Here is a 20,929-nt window from a genome sequence, read left to right as displayed (position 1 = left end):
ACTCCACTTACATTTCTAATTTGGTATTATCTTCTGAAATTAAGTTGCATGCCTCTTTGGTTTTATGTTTGTTATGGAAAATGCCACTCTCAGACCACGGTTTTTCATGTGGGTCTTCACAGACTCGGTTCCAAAAACACCACTCTTTGGAGTCTAGAAACTGAGCTACATATCTTTGACAAGACATTCCATTAATATGATTCTTAAGTGGTAAATTTTTATTCAGGCATTTTTAAAAATCTATTTTAAATTATAGTCTTTGGATGGTCTTCCATAAACCATATTATTTTGACCTTCAATTAACTATAATTCTTTTATATTTCAAAGGATGATGACCATAATTTTTATATATTCAGGCTTTGTGAATTATCGTTTGGTTCTATCAACTTTAGTATTCTGCCTCATCAGATAAATTGAGCAAAGTGGCTCAAATATATACAATCAGGTATACAAGAAAGGAAAAGGACTTAAATTATTTTATTTTACATTTAACTATTAAACATACAATTTAAAAGACTTGCATACCATTTAACATGGAATTGTATCTCTTAAAAAGTAAAAATATTTTTTAAATTATGGATGTTCTTTCACGGATGAGAGGTGTACGCCTATTATTAGGATGGTAAAAAATATTCTGCTTCTCCTTTCTAAGCACAAAGGAAGCTAGTTATAAAGACTTGCAATTAGCTATGTTAGTGATTTAGTTGCAGAAAACTGTTAACACTGAACAGACTAAAATAGTTTACAAAAGCAGTCACATTTTTAGAAACTGAAGGTAACATCTATTAGACATTTACTACTGTTTTGGTTCTTTCATTATATGAATAGTTATACTAAGTATAACCATCTTCAGAATTTTAACAACAGTATAATTTAAAATGGCTAATGCTCCACGATTTACTAATTTTATCATTCAATCTACTATTTTTGTCTGTTCTGAGGTTAGGAATAGAAAGTATATCAAGATAATAGAACACAGCATAATCCCTTCAAAATGATATACAATAGCATTTTATGACAATATATTTTCATAAATAAGTCCTTACTCTTTCTATTTCAGAATATATTTTTAAATGCAGAATCCAAGCCACAGAAGTTCTCCAAATGAGAATGGTACTTAAATAGTCTTTTTACTATATACCATATCCTTTTGGCAAAAAAATGAAAACAAACAAAAAAACTCCATAATTCTTAAAAAGCACTATCATTTTGTACAAATACCTCTTAAATTAATGGCTTTTATGTTTTAAATCCTTGAAGATATCAATTAATTTAAAATGTATAAAAGAAATGTGTTTATGTAGTATATCTACAGACATCATAACAGTAGTCACTGTACTTCAAAGAAGTACACTTTTCAACTGAGAAACTGAAAAAACTTCTGCCAAAGTGTCAGGTTTCATAATTTAAATACAACCATTTATAAAGGCATCAACACTATCATATTAGAGTCCTCGAGTAAAAAGAAAAAAATGTTTCTCTATTTAAGAAAATCTTTAAAACAAGTCGAAAATTCCTAGGCCTTTACTTTTTCACCATAATTTTATAATTAAATTAGTACTTACATACCAGCTATCGACCATGTAAATTTATCATGAAAACTTTTTTGTCTTCCCAGACAGCTACATACTTCTTTTTACTTAGCTGTTCATAATTATTGATTACCTCTTCCTCTTCCAGCCTCTTCAACGAATCGCCAGCAAATTTAACATATTGTGTCATGAGGGTGACCAGAGCAGTATACCGAGTCCGTAGGTCCATGAACTGCAAGTAAGGGAAAAATAATAAAAAACATAACCTCCAGTTGCCTTAAACGAGCTGGGTAAATGTTAAATAATGATTACAATATTAAGTAGGCTTAATTCTCTTCTAAATTTAATCAGGAAGTACATTTATTATTCTCTGCAATTAATAATTAATTATAAAGATTTTTCTATGGTTTTTTATTTTAAAAAACCCTTAATAAAATGTAACATTACAGGTAGAGAGTTTCTTTTGGGGATGATGAAAAAGTTCTGGAAACAAACAGTGGTCACAACATTGTAAATGTTCTAAATGCCACTGAATTGTACACTTAAATATGGTTAAAATGGGAAACTTTCCATTATGTATATTTTACTATACAAATAAATTTTTAAAGTATTGTTTCTCTCTTTTAAACCCTCTCCTTTCTCTATTACACTTTTCTTACCTCTTGAATAATGAGATCTGCAGAGCTCTGCATTCTTCTTCGTTTCACTGGAGATTTTTGCTGTGAATCTACCATGGCTCGGTAGGTCATTGTTTGTAATTCGTAGTCCTGGATAAAGGAATCAACAAAATTAAACTAATTAAAGCAAAGTACTAACGCTTCATTCCATAGGGATTCTACACAGAGAAATGGAACTTAGTTTCACTGAATAACTTTAAAGAAAATATTGCAAAACAACATTTTTAGGAATCTATCCAATCCTGGGATGTTTCCAAGGGGGTAATAAAATCAGAAACATTTGGGGTGCTCAGTAAAGTTCCTAAGTCTCTTTAGAAACTCATGGAAACAATTAGTACAATATGCTACTGACATTCAGTCTCCCTTTCCTCTAGCTAGGCAATGGAACTGTAGATCCAGATGGCTAAAGCTGAGATATTGTTAATGACTTCAAAAATCAGGAGTTCTCGGAAAGTTAAGAAGTTATTCCACAAAATACTCTAGCATTGTTTAATGCAGGGAGGGAGGGAAGAAGACAAAGTGATTTAAGAAATGAATTTCAGAGTTCTGTATCTCTTATGTGTATGGGGAGGGGTATGTGTGCACATGCTGTGCGACATGAAGAAAATGAACGAACCCGGGGTTCTCATGTGACTCAGATATCACAAAAAATTATAGATAAGTGTAAAAAGTTTCAAATGAAGATTCTGTTTCCATTTTTTAACACAGAGTGAAATGACTTTCCAAAGTTTTAAAAAGGTACAATGGAGAATCACATACTTGAATATTAAATCTAATGCAAGTAACTGAATCTTCTTACCTTTACTATAGCTGAGTACTGTTCTGCGTGTTTTTGACACTCATCCATTTTGCCCTGTTTCATTTCTATTTCGGACACCAGCATCTATAAATACACACAATTGAGAAGAAAAAATGACAAAGAACTCTAATCTATGCTATTCAACTAGTTAAGATGCTCAGAAACTAAGAAATATCCACATGATTTAATAGTACAGCTCCTTAGCCCTTAGCACGTAGTATGTAATTTGCCTTATGGATAAATCACAAACTTACAGATTAAGCTATATAAGTGGCCCACTCATATGGGGCTTTCAAAGCAGAAATTACTAAACTCTATAGGAATTATGCAAAAATAGACTCAAAGCCCTTGGCCCCCACCCATTCCTGATCAAAACAGAGCTGGAAATTACTGGCCACCAAGACAGAACAAAAATCTCAAAGCACTGAACTTTTTGTCAAATGTGGCTGTTCAATTTTCTACCACGAACCATTTTTATTTATTTAGGATCCCCAAAACTACTGTGACAAGCAGAGCACCAAAGAAATTTCCATAACTATGATTAAATTATCACTAGGCATTTGAAATCTGCCCCAACATTCTATTCCTTATGCTTTCAAAACTGACTTCCAAGAAATCAAAGTAAGTGATGTACATTTGGATTGCAGGATTTTAATATTTATGATTTACTCCCTACCTCCTTCCAAATAGCTGCTGGCTTTTTCTTTGAAGGAGAAAGATAAGGGTCATTACTGACCAAATGCAGACATGACCTTAGTACAAGGAATTATGTTTACATACCTTCTGTTGATTCAACTGTGTGGCTAGGGTTTTACTATTTTCGGGCTGATTTTCTTGAATCTTTCTCTGAGTAATTTCAACTTGTTGGATCCAATCATCTAAAGCATGATAGGTATCTCTATAGTACTTCAGGGATTTGCCAATGCCTTCTAAGTCCCGTAACCTAAGAAAATCATAACAGAATAGTCACAGTTTCCAATAGTATCCATTAGGAAGGTGAAAGGTGCAGTGAAGAAGGAAGAGACAAAATAACCGTACTACAATGAATTAAGCACAACAATAAAGGTATGTGTAAAAAAATCAAAGCTATAGTACCCTGAGGTACATATCCAAGGGAATTCCACACTGGCTTAGGCTGAATCTAAATATTTTGCTCCTGGGGTTGTGTAACTGATTATCCCAGGGACAAGTCCGAGAGACTAAAGCTAAAAAACAGGAAAATTGGAAACTTAACCATAATAATTATTAATCAGCATGTCTTGAATACTCAAAGCTTGCATCAAATAGCGATTCGCTTTTGAAATGACAAGGTAATTCAATGAAACATGGACTCAAAGAGTTGTGATTAAACACTTCAGTTTCTATGATTTTAAAATCAGTAAATTAAACCTATATCACATGTTTTATAGAGATGAGATCTATGTTTGAGGTGAGATATATTTATTTGCATTAGTATAGACATGAAAATGAATGAGAAACGATACTACTTCATTTTTTTTAAAGCTGAGCCCTAAAAACATCCCATTTCCTCTTACTTTTTTATTTCACTCACTGGGTGAATGATTTCAAAGTTCCTGTATCTTCAATAAAAATGAACATCAGATCATTATGCTTTCTTTACACCTCTTAGGTCTAGTATAGATGGCTACATACAGCCTATCAAATGCATGATCCACGTTCTTACTAAGTCTTCTAAGTTGGTAATAATTTTCAACAATTTGAATATTATGTTTGAATATTTTAAGTTGATAATAAGTAGAAAACTATATTGTTTTTCTCTTCAGAAAAAAAGCAAGTAGATTAACTATACCAGTGCCAGAGTGTATCAATAGTATTAATAACAAAGAGTTGAAAATATTTATTTTGAAGCTAAATATCTTACATAAATCCACCATATAAGAAAGAAACAGAATTAGGCAGAGCTATAGCACAATTAGCACAATTAATTATGTGGAAATGAATTATATATATGAATGTTTTTTTTAAATGCCTAAGTTTAGATTTTACCTAGAACACAAAGATGGACATTAAATCTGTGCTAAAACTGAACCAAAAAAGGATACTAACCTGTTGTCAATCTGAACATGAACATTTTGCCACCTTTCAACTAACTGATCTGCTTTTTCTTTGTGCCAGTCAAAATCAAGATCCCGTTCTTTATATGTTTTAAACATTTCATCACTGATGGCTTTAGCTTTCTGCAACTCATCCTCCAATGCATGGAATACCTCTCTCTTTTCATCTACTTCAGATCTCCATTGCTGAAATACATTAATTGGTGAAAGTTATAAAAATGGGAAAACACATTATTTACCTAATTTTACAATTTAGTCACAAATGACTGATAAAATCCAATAAAGGAAAGAATATCTTTCATATCCAAAAATAAGACATTAGACTGAACCTTATGAAACTAACAATATTTGACTGTACTTTGATCTAAAAAAAACTTGACAATTTTATAAAGTTCAGCCTAATAGAATTTGCATATCAATAAAACAAAATATATTCCATAAGTAAGTTTTTCTCATTGCTTATTTTTAAATATCTACTAATTTATTGTTTAAAAATGAATATATGCATTAAAGATTATGGAGATAACTTTTCATGATTGTTTTGCAATAGTTTTACTCAGTGCTTTCAGTGCTTTATATATAGAAAGACAGATACAGATGAGTACAACTACCAGTTCTTTTTCCTTTCTTAGATTAATTCCTCTACTTACCTCCTTGATTTTTTAAAATAACTGTCTCTTTCAGCAAAAGAATATATTAGAAATAACATAAGTTTTAACTTCAACTCTTCTGGCTGCCAACATGAATTGATTATAAAAAGCTACTGTTAAGAAGATTCAAACTAAAGAAGTACTCGCCTCAAACTGAAAATGCCTGAACATACTTATTTGCAGTAAGCTATGGTATGACAGAGATAGGAAATGGAATGAATATAAACATAATAAAATTAAGATATTTAATCGTTGATGTTTGAAGATCTAAATGCTAGAGAAATACTTTTAGAGTATGATCTTGAAAAGTAGCCAAAAGCGAAACTCATACCTTTAAAGTACTTATTAGATTCTCAATATTATTCTTGTCTGCTATAACTGCTTCTTCTTCACACAGTTTAGTTTCATAGAATTTTACAAGGGCTTCTGCAGCTTGAGTGTTTTTTAACACCAAATTAACAGTTTTCAACCTAATAAAGAGAATTAAACAATAGCCTTCTATTGGTAAACGTTTATTTTCCCATAATGCAGTCCTGAAGCACCATTACGGGGCATGACGTAGCATGTTCTTTGTCGTGGAACACTGACACATTTACTATAACATTAATATTCAGCTGACTCTCATTTTAATAGATAGCATGTACTCCAACCCATTCCCTGACCCACAAGTGATATTTTAGCAAGATATTCCAAGATAAGAGGGTCTTCTTTCAAATCTTGTTTACACCAGGCTTAAAAGAAAAACCTTACAGCAGAGCTACCAAAACTATAGGCAAATATGGGATGATTATTCATTATGCTCTAATCTCTGAGGCACATTCCCTTTTAACATGAAGATGCATCATATATCCATGGAAATGTTTTAACATATTTGTTATTAAGAAAAAAATAAAAGTGAAAACTTATATTCATAAAAATGAGTATTTTAAATTAACAGCATATATAAAAAATATGGCAGTTGTATGAAGCAAATTCATACTAAGACAGTGGTTACATACTTATCTATGTAAGTGGAAGACATAGAATAGACTTGGTTCATGTTCTGAATGACCATGCTGAGCTCAGATCGCAAAGTCGGAACTGATGGAGAGGTTGCTGCTTGACTAAAAAATTCTTCGCATTTATTTGTGATTGTTCCCAAGTCATCTTTAAGACGCTCCAGCTCTTTCTTTAGTTTCTACAAAACAGAGAACAAACATAGGTATTAGGTTTTTACTTTGGATGGGGCATCTTTCTTAAAACAGTTTTAAAACATGCATTTTACCATTATGATCACTGACCAGACCTCACAAAGTGGCCACTGGGCAAAGTTGAGCATATAAGAAGTCACAGGAGTTGATAGTCATTAAGGCAGTAATTTATCCTAAGTTAATTTTTGCCCCATCATATTTATAAATCTCACCTCCTGCTCTGTGATTCTGAACACACTTTCATGCAAATCGTCTCTTTCCAGTGGAGTTCGGATCTGTCTAATCAACCGATCTTCACAGCTCTCTAATCGGAGTCTAATGTTTCTAACTTCAGAGATGTAGAGATTATAAACTGATTCCTCCTGCTCCTCTGTGAAAGTAAATATAATGTTTAGAAAACACCTTGTTGTCCATCTTTTGGATGCTCTTGTTCTTGTTTTAATATTGCAGTTTTACCACTACTAGGACATTGCAAGTCAGACTAACAATACTAGTTATCATCATCACAAACCAACCCTAAGGTTATAAACCTTAAAATAGTGACCTTACAATTTACAAAAGGTTAATAAAATTTCCCTAATGCTATTTGAAATATCAATTTCTAATTTATTATGTCCAGGAAAGTAATATATTGATCTTTTATGTTCACAAAAATAAATTATATTAGCTGCAGATCAATTATAAAATATAAATTAAAATCCTTAAAAATGAAAGGTAGATTAAAAATGTTAATGTTTAAAAAAATTTTAAACAGAATATTGCTAATATAGTTTTTGTCTAAGTAATATCTAAAAAGTTTGAAATAAAATTTATATTTAATGAAAGTTAACTAGACAAAATCTTTTCCTTTAACCCTTATATAAAGGGCAAATCTCTGTACCTTCTTCTCAGTTTTGCTGTGACTCTAAAACTTCTCTGAAAAATAAGGTCTTTTTAAAAAAAATTCATGTTTGGTAAATGAAAAAATAATGGAATCTTTTCTGAAAAGAAAAGATTCTGAACATTATTGCAAAATAGTGAAAATGTTGACAAGTAGATGCATTAAGAATTCATCATTTGTCATACTATTTGGCTGGCATCTTTTTATAAATTTATCATTTAGAAATAAATGAATCCCTTCTTGCATCTTCCTACCTTAAAATGTCTTCAACATTCCAGCAATTCTGTCTACCTATAACAGGGTGAATGACATAACATACCTAAGGCTGAAATTCCCATTAAGAGCAGAAAGTAGCCTGGACTAAACAATTATAGGGTAGGGAGACAAAGGTTCCCATGCTTTACCTCTTTCTGCAGATTTAAGAAGTTCTTGATAATACTGCTTACACACATTAACCTCCTTTTCCAGTTGTGTTATATCTGAGCCTGAAAATATTTGGGATTCCTGGCTATCTTCCAGAAAATCTTCAAAACGAGACTGTAGATTACTCAGAACTTGCTGATGTTCACCAGGTAACATTGTCTTTATCTAAAGAAAACAAATGATCCACATAATTAAGTGATTATCACACTAAGAGTTAAATGTAAATGGGACAGGTCTAAAGCTAGAGTCTCAGGGTATATGCCATTTCACATTAACAGTCATTAATAGAAGAACCATTTGGAATTAAATTCTTCTTCATTAACAGTTTAAGGTTTTAAAAAACGAGGAAAAACAAGACTATAAAATTTAATAAGTGAAATTAAACTGTACCCATCTATAGAAGTCTAAACACTATATTTTATCTCTCTATCAAAATGTAAGAAATGAATATGTGATCTCCAGATTCCCCAATTCTTAGAAAGTGCCTGGTATATATCAGGTATGTAAATAATAGTCACTGAAGAAGTGCCTATTAGCATGGATCTTTTGGGCTCTATCCTATTCTATAGCAAAGAGAAACTCCACCCCTCGTGACAAGATGCCCCACATTTTTGGAGAGATTAGGTTGATGTATAGATTTATACTTACTGAAGCCACATTGCTTGCTCGAATTCTATCAATTTCATTGATGAGATAATGCCAGGATACTACACTCTTCATGTTTATGTGAGTCTCATGCCAAAGAGTTAGGACATTCTGATACTGTTGCTCAATTCTGAAATATGTGTAAGAAAACACAGATTAAGCCTTTTCACTCCCTCTGAAAACATGTTACAATTTTTCTTTTTGTTCGTGAAATACCCCATGTTTACTAGCTCAAAATCCTTCTGATCTTGTGGGCCTTGACAAAGTATTGATTATTTCTTTAACCTTCAGAGGGCTTCCAAAACCAGCTCTCTGTTTTTCAGCTGTTGTGTACAAACCTGTTTGCAAAGTCAACTGCTTCTTTGTTTGGTGGAGGAACAGTAAAGCACACAGAGGGGACCATTGCCTCATTTCCAGTAGGGCTAATGACCTTCCATTTAGCACGATGAGAATTGTTTGCCAAAACACATTCGTCGTCTTTGTAAATGGTTATCTGGTTTTAAATGAAGAACAGAATAATCAAATGAAGTCACTGTTGACTAATTGTTTTTACATACCCAACCTTAGGATTTTTTTTTGTTTTTTTGAGGTGGAAAACTTTACTAGTAAGTAATATGACCTCATTTAAAAAATATATAAATAATGCCAGAATATGGTCTGTTTCTGGGAGTTACAAGTACCTCAATTTGTCTGTAGTCACAGATAGCTTTGATCGGAATAGAAGTTTTGAGTACACAGTCAGGATTCCTTGGCTTCAACTGAATTATTGTTTTTGCTCTCCCCATCAGGCTTGCCACTGTGCTTTTATACTGCAAAAGTTCTTCTTTCTCTTCCTAAGTAATAAATAAGATGGGTTTTAAATGGTAAAAGATTTGTATTCTCTGTTGTTTTAGGGCTTTACATAAACAAAACTTCATCAAAAAAGTATTTCTGGACCACACTGTCTAAACTTCCAAACCCTCCCCATCCTGCCTTGAATCTCTCTTCCATTGTTTTTCTTTTATTGTTTTTTCCTCTTTAGCCTTTACCACTATCTAACATACACATATATGCTACTTATTTATCATGTTTATGTCTACTCCCCTCTCTAGCACATAAGCACCACAAGTGGAGATGCTTGTCTGTTTTGTTCACTGTTCTAACTCTAGCACCTAAAACTGTGCCTAGGATATAGACAGTACTTAACAAGTATTTGTGAATGAATGACCACACACACATGCACACATGCACAGATAGAATATTGTTAAAATATTTTAAAATATCAAGGCTATCACATAAAAAATACTTTTTTTTGTATTTGTTACCATAAAATAGTAAAACTGAATGTTTAATGCTTGATTGAATGAGGTAGAATGATCAAGAGTATCAATAAAATATAAAGTTCTGCACCTATAAAAATTTAATAAAAACTAATCTAGTCCCCACTTTACATTACTAATGAAATTCATAGGTTTTCCTACAAGTACCATTGATTCCTGCACAAGGTCTTCCAGCTTGTGAATGCTGCTTGATCTATCACAGCTGTACTTCCGCTGAATGGCATCTTTCAGATTCCTTAAGTAATCAGTAGCTTCTTTGGCATCATTGAAAAACTAGGGGAAGACAAAAACTGGTAATTAAAGTATATTAAATGCCAGTAAAGCACAAAGTTATGAAGCTCAATTACCAGGGCCCTGTGTGTACTCCTCATAAGTGAAAACAGAATAAAATCAAAATAAAACTTTATAGCCATCTCCCTCTTTTAACCAAACAAGAGCTCTTGAATTTGGATAACTGTGAATGAATACTAAGTGTCCAAAGTTTATTACATTCCAAACAATTCTTCAGGGGTGAAATCTGAAGAATAACTTAAAACTTCTGAAGAACAGGGGGAAAAAAAGAGCTCTCTGTAATGACTCTCTGTAATGAAAATATTTCCTTTATAAGAGACACATTTGTAAAATAAAGATTTTCTGACACTTTAAGGGTTCTTTTAAAAGATTTCCTCCTTAACAGAATGTTTCAATGTATCCTATAGGACATACACCCCTTATATCCTACAAACAAAATATTTCAGTTTATTTCCCCTACATGTTACATACATGTATTGCAACAATAAATTACAAGGACATTTTTGTAAATCAGACAAAATCACAATGCCATCTGTTGAAGTTGTGAATCCGTTCACATACCTCAAAATATGCAGTGTTCTCCTTTATGTGCTGTTCCACACACTGGCAGAGCTGTAAGATCCAGCTCCACTGTGTCTGCATTGCCGCTCGGTAGGCCTTAAAGATAAAACACAGCTATTGTCACTGCCTGGAGAGTAATGACACACATCTACAACAGTGCTTTTAAAGGATAAAAGACTCTATTTAAATAGATGGTGAGATTATTGAAATGAGATTATTCAGGGTAGTGAAATGTCCCTCTAATCTAAGAGTTATCATTTGCCCAAAGCCTGTCCTAAAAGTTTAAATATAAATTTTTAAATTAGTTCAGTTCATTTATTTTAAATTTTAAATTTTTGATTTTTTTCTTAAAATTTATGGGAAATGCTAACTCTGGCTATTTTGACATAAAAAAATATTTAACATTCGAAATGGATACAAGCTAACCTTTTCCCACCAACCCTTTCTCTAACTTTGTGGAATCTTAAAATATGCTTTCCTTTATGATACTTTCCCTTCATCTTTCTTTTCTCTGGATTTTCATATTACTGGGTTATAAAATACACCTTTGACACAAAATATATGGTTCTGTAGTTTTCTCTTTGTTTTGGCTCCTAAAACCAGGCCAGAAGCTCTTTGGGGAGACGGGGTATTTATTTGTTTTTACCAGGAAAATATTTGGGGAGAGTACAGAAGAGTTAATGTAATCCCATATCAATGTAATTCTGGGATTATAATCATTATAATACTAGGACTTTTTATTAAAAATATTTGTTTCCTTGAATTTTTATTTAAGACTTTATTAAAGTGCATCTTTCATGAGGGCAAAAATATTGTAGAAGACAATATTCATTAGGGAAACATGGAACATTTATATTTAAGGTGCAATTCACCGACTTCCAGAAGAGGGAGCTCTAGAAACTTTAATGATTATCATAAGTAACCCTGTCACTCTTCATCTCGAAAAAATTCATTCCTAGTGAGCTATGCTCAGGCAGGCTTTCTGATGGAATGTACGGGGCAGCACTGGAAATCTGGCAACACACCATGATCTTATTATCTGCTCCCTCAAAGTAAGCTACTTTGAGTAAATTGGCTATAAAAGGACATACCGTGCATTGTTAGATTATGAGTTTATTTTACATATAAATATGAAATACTATTATCTACATACCCACAAGACACTGAATAGGCCATTGATATCATAAAAATGACTAAGGCTTAATGTTATCCCTCAAGAAACTTTTAATTAGATTAACATTTTTACATAAAAGTAATCAGGTTCACATCTACATTTTCCATTCCCATCAAAATTCTTAACCTATAGTCATATCATCCTAACATATAATATAATCCTAACAGCTTTCATCTTTTTAAGGAATATTCTATTTTTAGTTTATTATTGTACAACAATATATTCAGACTCTTTCTTATTCTAATTTCCTTTCTCTATTGCTCCTCCTACTCCTCTGTATCTTTAACATTCCTACACGGCATTTCATGAGGATGCAAAACCTTATTTTCATATAAAAGGTCAAATGTAACATTCCCAAAACTTCCTAGTGAGACCTAGAATTTTACTAATCTTTCGTGTCATGATGATTTCAGTGAACAAAGACTATCAGATTCATACCCTCAACTGTCACAGTTTGAGGCACATCACATTTTAAGCACAGCTTCACTTTTTTTCCCTTTGCCAATATACCACATCTCTCCATATCTGATGCTCCTCACTTAAACCCCACCCCCCGCCACCTTCACATTTAGAAAGTCACTAACCCTAACTAGTATATATCAGGCCTAAAAGTTAAATATGATGCTGCCACTGCCACTGCATGGACAACCTGATAAACTCCACATCAATTTTCTACTTCTGGATTTGAAACGTGCACTCAATACCATGACTCCTTGCCAGTATGGAATTTCAATACACCTCACAAAATCAGATCATAGATAAAATTATTAAATGAAAGAATAGTGACTAACACTTCTTGGTACATACTATGTACCAAGACCTATACTAGGTAGTAAGAGTACATTATTGTTCTCATTCTCACCACACTCTATGGGTTAGAAGCAATTTTCCCCTTTTTAGGTAGGTGAATGAGGCTTGGAAAGGATACGTCACTTGTGCAATGTCACACAATCATGACGGAGAAAATAACACATAGAAGCTTGTAAAGTCAAAGTCTTTTATATTTACTGCAATGTATCTCTTCGGTCACAGGGGTTGACAAAGGTACATTTATTTTAAGTGATGGGTGGGTGACACACTTAGAACAAGAGAACTGAAGACAAATCATATGATTTGTCAAGAATATTATTTTTGAGCCAAGTTGTAATAAAAACTTGATAGTTTGCATTTTTCAATTTATCAGCAATGAAAGAATCTGAAGGGAAATAACCAAATGACAGTTTTCAATCATGACTATTTTACTTCCTGATTTACCTCAATAGTTAATCGGGCTGGGTGATTTTCCAGAAGTAGCTGCTCTGCTATCTCCTGAACTGATTTAATATTTTCCTCCTTTTGCTCGAGTTCTCTCATTAATTCCTAAATTAAGAAAAAATTCAGAAATGTCTTAGATAAAGATCTAAATCTGAAATGCAACTTTCATATTCAATTACAAAAGTTGTACTTACAGCATGGTAATCTTTTTTCCGAGGTATGTTGGTATTTCTTTCACTCCAGTCATAAGCAACTTCCTCTTCTTCTTTTTCATTCAACCAAATAAGTTCATTAGTTGCACGAGTTACAAAATTATGGAGTGTATCAAGGTGCCGTTCCTGATTTCTGGATGTATTCTTTATAAGAAAAATCACTGTAAGAATCATGTCTTTGCCAAATAGAGATGAGAGAAACAACATTTTAAACAACTTACCAAAAGTTTTGCATACTGATTCTCTAATCTGTGCAATTTTTCTGTGTAAGTTAATTTAAGAGGTGCCGTCATTTGGATCTATAATATGGTATAAAAAGACATCAAGGTTAGGAATCTTAGAGAATTTTGACTCATACTCAGTGTATCTATTATCTTGTCACAGGGTCTTTAGATAAAAAGCAAAACATCAGGAAATTCAAATGAAATATATATAAAATTTTAAATTGATATACCTCACTGATTTTAGCTTCTTTAAGGCTAGGTTCAAATTCTTCGATAGCTCGGTGAACATTTTTATGATTTTCTAAATGGCTTTCAACACTTGGTAAATCTGATCCCCATTCAGTGCGGTCCAGTTGCACCTTTAAACAGAAAATACTAGTTTTAAAACTAAAACTGAGAGCAATAAAGACTGAAATTTTCAGATAAAGTAAACACTTTTTACCTGCATTTCATCAACCCAATTCAAAAGATCCTGAACAAATTTCATGTTGATTTCCTCTTCTGTTAAATTCTGATCCAGCAAAGATGACTTTAGAAGGGGCTTTCGGATCTGCATCAACTTCAGGGTTTGCAACGAATTTGCCTCTACTTCTGAACTAAAATTTGGAACTAGTCCTGGGAAACCAGGTGTATAAGCTGGTGTGAGAGATGGAGTCAGGCGGGAAGTCAGACCTGATGACAGGCCTGATGTCACACTTGAAGGGGTCAGAGAAGGCGTTAAACTCTGGGTCAGCCCTGAGTTCAGACTTGGGTTTAAGGTCTGTGCAAATCCTGAGTTTAAACTTTGAGTAATTCCTGATATCATGAGTTTTGTCTGTTCTGTCGTCAGCATGCGTCCTTTGCTGTACACTGAGGAACATTCATTCCTTAAGGCCATAATTTCATCGCGCAGTTTTGCAACTCTGAAAAGAAAATCAAAAGGCATAAACTATAACAGACGTTTTTCATAAAGAGTGAGCTCTAATGTAAACCATGGATTTTAGTTAACAATAATGTTTCAATATTGGCTCATCAATTATAACAAGTGTATCACACTAATGCGAGATGTTAATAAGGGAAGGGGATTAAGGAGGCATATGGGAACTCTCTGTACTTTCCACTCAATTTCCCTGCTAAATCTAAACTACTAAATAAAGTCTATTTTTTAAAAAGTCATTGTAATCATATTGAGAAAAGTTTACACCCTTTTTTTTTTTTCACTGACTTATACTATGAGCACTTTCATTATCACATAGACTTTATAACTACCATTTATAAGAAACATAATTACTACACTATATTGTGATCATTCTCCTATTATTTGACATTTAGGGTATTTCCAAATTTTTATTATAAAACATTTCTCATGTGAACAGAGCCTTTTTATCTATATTTACTTATATATTTTATTTTTAGAATTACTATAGATTTCTTAAAGGTGGAATAACTGGATCAGGACATCATTTACCATTTTTGCTTCATACACACACACACACACATACACATATATTTATGTATGTATGTGTACATATATATATATGTATGTATATATAGTATACAAGCCAAAAAGTTCCGTCTCTACTCCCAAACCTACTTCCCAAAGATATATTTTTATCCACATATATTTTTTTCCAATATTTTGTTATAAAACATTTTCATAATAGGATAAGAGAAAACTGGAAAAATATTTTTCTTATACATTCATAAAATTGCCATACTCTACATTCCTATCATGAATGCCCACAAAACAGTTATACAAAAGAACAAAGTATGAATAAATAGCACTCTTACCTCTGTACCAACTGATCTGCCTGGTAGTATTTTCCATCGATAAGAATCTGTACATCAATTACATGCTGGCGTAAAAGGTTCTCACATTCAAGTATATACCCGGCAATTTCTGCTTCATTCTGAAACTGGACCCCTGATTCTAATCTTTTAGAATCCTGTGTTAAAAAAAAAAAAGTCAATATTAATTTTGTGAAGCCACGTTTCAAAACTAGTCTCAAATGTAAAACTCGAATTATTGTAACAGAAGCCTACTTAGGTTTTCTCTATTTTCCCTTGTGTTTCAAAAACATGCTTTGCTTTTGCTCACTGTCCCTCAACAGAGCAAATAGTGCTCATAATCTTCAACTAACTTTAAGTTTCAGTTGACAAAAATACCCAGAATTGACCAAATGTTATGCAAAAGTTTTAGTTCATCCAAAAGCACAGAGCCCTCTACCACAATCCCAACAGCTCCTAAAATTAACTTACGGACTGGAGAGCCTTTCGGGCAAGTATCAGTTTGTCTTCACAGATGACACTGTCCCTCTGGACTCGGCTGGCAATCTGCTGCAACATTTCCAGCCTAAAAGAAGGAACAAAATAAAACGAAGCCTTTTCCTTGGAAGTCGTGGAGTTCACAATCACTGAAAAGTGCTGCCCACCGAAAGTAAAACAAAATCCCGCACCAAGGATTCAATACCTGTATCCATCAAAGGATTCATTGCCGAAGCTAATGCAGGAGTTGATCAGTGTTGGACCACAGTTAACAGAGAGAAAATTTTCGTTTGAATCAAGACTGGTTCGAGTGCTAGTAGTGTTACTAAACACAGAATCACTGCTATGGTAACTGTAACTACTACTGTGCATTTTTATTCCTGAAAAGTTGTTCTTTCTTGGCCATTAGAAGTAGACTAAAAAGTAGAAGGTCTGCAAAGACCTGTACTTCTAACGGTGAAAAGTGGCAGCTGAATGTTACAGATTTACTGGCTCCTTAAATATGTTGCAACATGCATATTCAACACACAGCAAATAACATGCTGATAACTATTCAAAAGAATCTTGCCTAAAGCCATGGGTTTGCTAGCTGAGGTTTACCTTTTGTAGCTTGCATTAAAATTCTACAAGAATAGACAAGGCAGGCTGATCAGGGCGTCACTGAAAAAGACTGCCCAAATATTTTCGCCAAGAGTCATCCAAATGTAACCACTTAAAAAAACAACTCAGATGCCTCACTGAAGCCCAAGTACAATTAGTAAAAGTTGTTCTGCAATAGCAATCATCAGCTAAAAGAACACAAATAGTCAATTATAGCCTGATTTTTGTAAAGGGCCAGGTCTGCACTGAATAACACAAGGCTAAAAGCTGGCACTTATAAGCATGTATAAACAAATGAGTTTGATGAGAAATAACATATATTCCCATTTTAACTACCATGTCATTAGTTTATTAGGTTAAATTAATTAGAAAATAATCCATTTACCCTTCTTAATAGGATGGTTCTCAGGAATATTACTTCCAATCTTCCTATATAGTCACTTTATATTTTTAAAAACCAATGTGCTTAGTAGAATATCGATGCAATGTTTGCAAATTTACCTGTGCTTGTTTGTTCTCTAGGCTATTACCTGACATAAGAACTTCTTGTTTGTCTTTTACACACTCCCATGCACATAGCTATTGCTTGTGATATATAGTTAGTGACAAAATACTTGTTACATCAAGAAAACTGAAGGCGTTTATCCAAACAAGCTCTTAAATATTTTCCTACCCCCAACACTACAAAGCCAAACTGCTGCTTCTCCAATCTGAAGGTTGATATTTTCTTTTCAGAAGGCAAGAAAGGAGAAACTTGAGAGTGCCATATCACAGTCAGCACACAGAAAATTTCAAAGTAATAACAGTTGCACCTAACATTTATTAAGCAATTATGTGCCAGTAAATTAATTAATCATTTTATATATATTACCTCATCTCATACTCATAACCACCAAATGTGGTAGATACTATTACCTCCTCTTTACAAATGAGGAAACTGAGGCTTAAAGAGGTTAATAAACTTGTCTAAAATGACATGGCTTGCAAGCTGAGCTAATAATTTAATCCAGGATTGACTGATTCTTGGACCTTGAACTCTTAACACTACATTCTTTTATTAACATATATTAAAATCCAGCTACTATTTTCATGTCTAAAAATCTACTCCATACCCTTTCTCTGGCATACTCTCCATTACTTCAGATGATTAGCTTAATATCTCATTTTAATCACCCACAATTGCCTCTCCCATAAAAGGTCCATCTCATGTACTTCAACTTTATTTTGGTTGCAATGATCCAGTTATGTAAATATAATATTCTTTAACAAGAGTGTAATCAGTAATTTAATAAAGGATCGACAAGTTAGACTTACTCTCATTTCACCAACATATATATGATTTCCTATTTTGACAGTGTTGACGTCACATTTGGGGTACAGAGAACATAAGTATACTGAGTGCCTCTATGCATGCCGGCCACTGTGTTATAAACACTGACAACACGAGGGACGGCAAAAACAAGAGTGTCTCCACATTCTTGGAGCTCATAACTGTGGAACAGGTAACCCTCAATCAAACGATTACAGAAATAAACACAAAATTACAACCGAGATAAGTGTTATGAAGGCACAATACGTGTAAATAGAAGAGTTATGACCAAGACATCTGAACTAGCCTGGGAGACCAGGGAATGTTTCTCAAGAAGGTAACACTGGAGCCCAATTCTGGAATGATTAGGAGTAAAGAGAGAGGTGGAGAAGAAAACAGACTTCCCTGCCAAAGGAACAGACAGCTGCCAAGATCCCAAATATGGAGGGTGGGACCTTGGCACATGAGAGCTCCTGAGAGACAGAATGTGAATGCACTACAGATAGCAAGGAGGGTATAGTGTGAGACAGGCCTGAGAGGTATGCCTGACCAGAAAGCCCTTACGCTGTAAGGCCCAGCCCCTATGCAGCTCAGAGCTAATGAGGAACAGAGATCACAATTCCCATGTACTACAGGTTAAGGCTGTGAGGTAAGGACTATAATGAAGACAAATCCATCCAACAAACGTCTCCTGAGGCACCTTCCCAGGCAACCAGGTGTAGTGGAAGAGAGAGGAAGATAAAGAATCAATGATGATTTCATGGAATAAATGCATTTGTACAAGTTCCCCAAAAGGGAATTTGAACCGACATTTACTGTTTTCTAGAAGCCACCTCACTGCCCTTTAAACGGAGGCAGTAAGAACACTTGTTTCCATTGCCCCATGGAAAGACAGCCATAACCAAAATATAAAAAACAAAATATGTTAATTATTGACCTACGAGCTTCCAGATTCAGGCTTTGGTGTTTTGAAAGCCAGTCTGAGAAATTCTCATGGGTAATTTTGATAGGCTTTAAAACTGTAACCACCGTCTGAGTTATACACTAACTCAGCCTATCAGGTCCTTTTAAACCTTCCTACACGGATTTACTTCTCAAATCTCTCAGAAGAGTTTCTAGATTAAAAAATGGAGGATCAGAAAGACTAAGTGACTTATCCAAAGTCACACAGCCAAGGAAATAGAAAAGGTAAATGCTGGTACGAATTCTAAAATTCAAGTTCTTTCCATGAAAACAAAGAGACCACCCCTCCCCACCTGATATCAATGGCAGAAATAAGTCCAGCTTACCTTTCTACTTCTGGACGAAGTGCCTTTTCCCTCTCAAGCATGGCAATAATGAGTTTCCCCCATTCTTTTTCTATATCATTTGGATGATAACCCTGAAGGAGTTTGATGCGTCCAAATTCTATCCAAATCTTGAGAAAAAAAAATGTAATGTAATGCAAAGATGTAAAAACAAACAGACAAATAAATACATAAATAAATAAATAACAAAGATTATATTTGACAATACAAAGGAAATTTCTGCTTACCTCTAATAATTTATATAGGCGTTTAATTTTTGATTTTTCTGTCTCCTTTGGTGGAATTTCTGTTTCTTTAAACTGTAAATACTGATTATAAAGTGCCTAAAATAAAAGAATAAATAAATGAAGACTCAAACTTCAAAGACCTGTTTTCATTATAGCATAATGTTATTACTTCGAAAGCTATTTACTATGTCATATGCATTCAGCGGAATTCCTTTACAAAACTGACACTCAAGGACTATACCAATTACCAGCTTAATTGGTGACCTGGTTATATAAGATTTGATGAGGATGTAACTATTGATGTTAGCCATGATGCAACATGTGCCACAATGGATAATAATAAAGCATGGCAGTGTTTACTACAGTTTTATTAAAAATCTCTCATCAAACAAACAAAAAAACATATCCTTTAAAAGATATATTTTCCAACTGTGGCAAATTAGCTTTTGGAAAAATAACCTGATGCAAGTCTCATTAAAGGTAGTGGGGGGACCCCGTTCTTATCATATCATGGCTCTAGCTTTGAAAATAGTATTTTTATCAGATAGGGCTAAAATTTGGTTTCAATGTCCCACTGGCCAAGTTAAACAGATCTCTTAGTAAACAAAGATAGATGCTGGTTGCTGCTATTATTATAGATGTTCAAACCGTATAATTAAATTATTATCTAGTTTGCAGATACTAATTTGAAATCTCTTACATGTAATTTATTTATATTTATTAAAAAAGACCTTCATAAAAATTATGTAGATAAAACATCTCTACATTTAATAAGTGTTTACTAATTATTTCATTCTGATTCATGCTGGGTTTTTTTTTTTAAGTTCCTTTAAATCTTCAGAGAGATACATTTCTGAAGGATTCAGAATTGAATGTTCTGTTGGCTATTCCCTACATATATTTCCTTTCCTGTATTAAATCCTAACGTAGACACCAGCAAGTAATCTGGTGTCTCACTCAACTTTCACTCAATCTTCTTCCAAAACTTTAAGATTTTGCATTAAGCAAAAGCCAGTAGAAATTTAACTAAGTGTCTGGACAATAAGAATCCATTTGAAAATAATTCGAACTTGAAATCTGAAAACTGTTTTGAACACAAAACAATATTTTTTTGATCATCCATCAGTAAATAAGCACAGAATGCCAGTATGTGCTAAATAATGTTGTGGTAGCTGTGGTGACAGAAGGGGGTCCTTTCTTGCCCTGGAAAGGTTTACGTTCACATAGAAAGACTTCATAGAAACAATTTTAGAACACTTAAAAAGCATCGTATCAACACATGTCAAGTAACTTCGTGTCAAGGACAAACTCCTTGTGATATGTGAATCAAGAGCGG

General features: G+C 33.4%; 1 protein-coding gene across 1 annotated transcript in view; it reads right to left on the bottom strand.

The window, feature by feature from the left end:
• Positions 1–20,929, bottom strand: part of LOC102889885 (dystonin) — a 401,789-nt gene that overhangs the window by 144,646 nt on the left and 236,214 nt on the right. The window contains exons 13-35 of the mRNA XM_025042814.1: positions 19,594–19,689; positions 19,349–19,476; positions 16,145–16,238; positions 15,677–15,831; positions 14,349–14,808; positions 14,137–14,265; positions 13,904–13,981; positions 13,665–13,826; positions 13,471–13,575; positions 11,043–11,138; positions 10,338–10,463; positions 9,552–9,704; positions 9,210–9,364; positions 8,875–9,001; positions 8,208–8,391; positions 7,136–7,293; positions 6,732–6,910; positions 6,065–6,203; positions 5,076–5,269; positions 3,789–3,951; positions 3,009–3,092; positions 2,192–2,299; positions 1,666–1,764 (exon numbers count right to left, since the gene is read on the bottom strand). Of these exons, the coding sequence (XP_024898582.1) occupies positions 1,666–1,764; positions 2,192–2,299; positions 3,009–3,092; positions 3,789–3,951; positions 5,076–5,269; positions 6,065–6,203; positions 6,732–6,910; positions 7,136–7,293; positions 8,208–8,391; positions 8,875–9,001; positions 9,210–9,364; positions 9,552–9,704; positions 10,338–10,463; positions 11,043–11,138; positions 13,471–13,575; positions 13,665–13,826; positions 13,904–13,981; positions 14,137–14,265; positions 14,349–14,808; positions 15,677–15,831; positions 16,145–16,238; positions 19,349–19,476; positions 19,594–19,689 (3,372 nt within the window). The remainder of the gene's footprint in view (positions 1–1,665; positions 1,765–2,191; positions 2,300–3,008; positions 3,093–3,788; positions 3,952–5,075; positions 5,270–6,064; positions 6,204–6,731; positions 6,911–7,135; positions 7,294–8,207; positions 8,392–8,874; positions 9,002–9,209; positions 9,365–9,551; positions 9,705–10,337; positions 10,464–11,042; positions 11,139–13,470; positions 13,576–13,664; positions 13,827–13,903; positions 13,982–14,136; positions 14,266–14,348; positions 14,809–15,676; positions 15,832–16,144; positions 16,239–19,348; positions 19,477–19,593; positions 19,690–20,929) is intronic.

The sequence above is a fragment of the Pteropus alecto genome, unplaced genomic scaffold (genome assembly GCF_000325575.1).
Source record: "Pteropus alecto unplaced genomic scaffold, ASM32557v1 scaffold7, whole genome shotgun sequence".
Lineage (NCBI taxonomy): Eukaryota > Metazoa > Chordata > Mammalia > Chiroptera > Pteropodidae > Pteropus > Pteropus alecto.
Note: the sequence above shows the minus strand (reverse complement) of the source record. Positions and strands in the feature narration are given on the sequence as shown.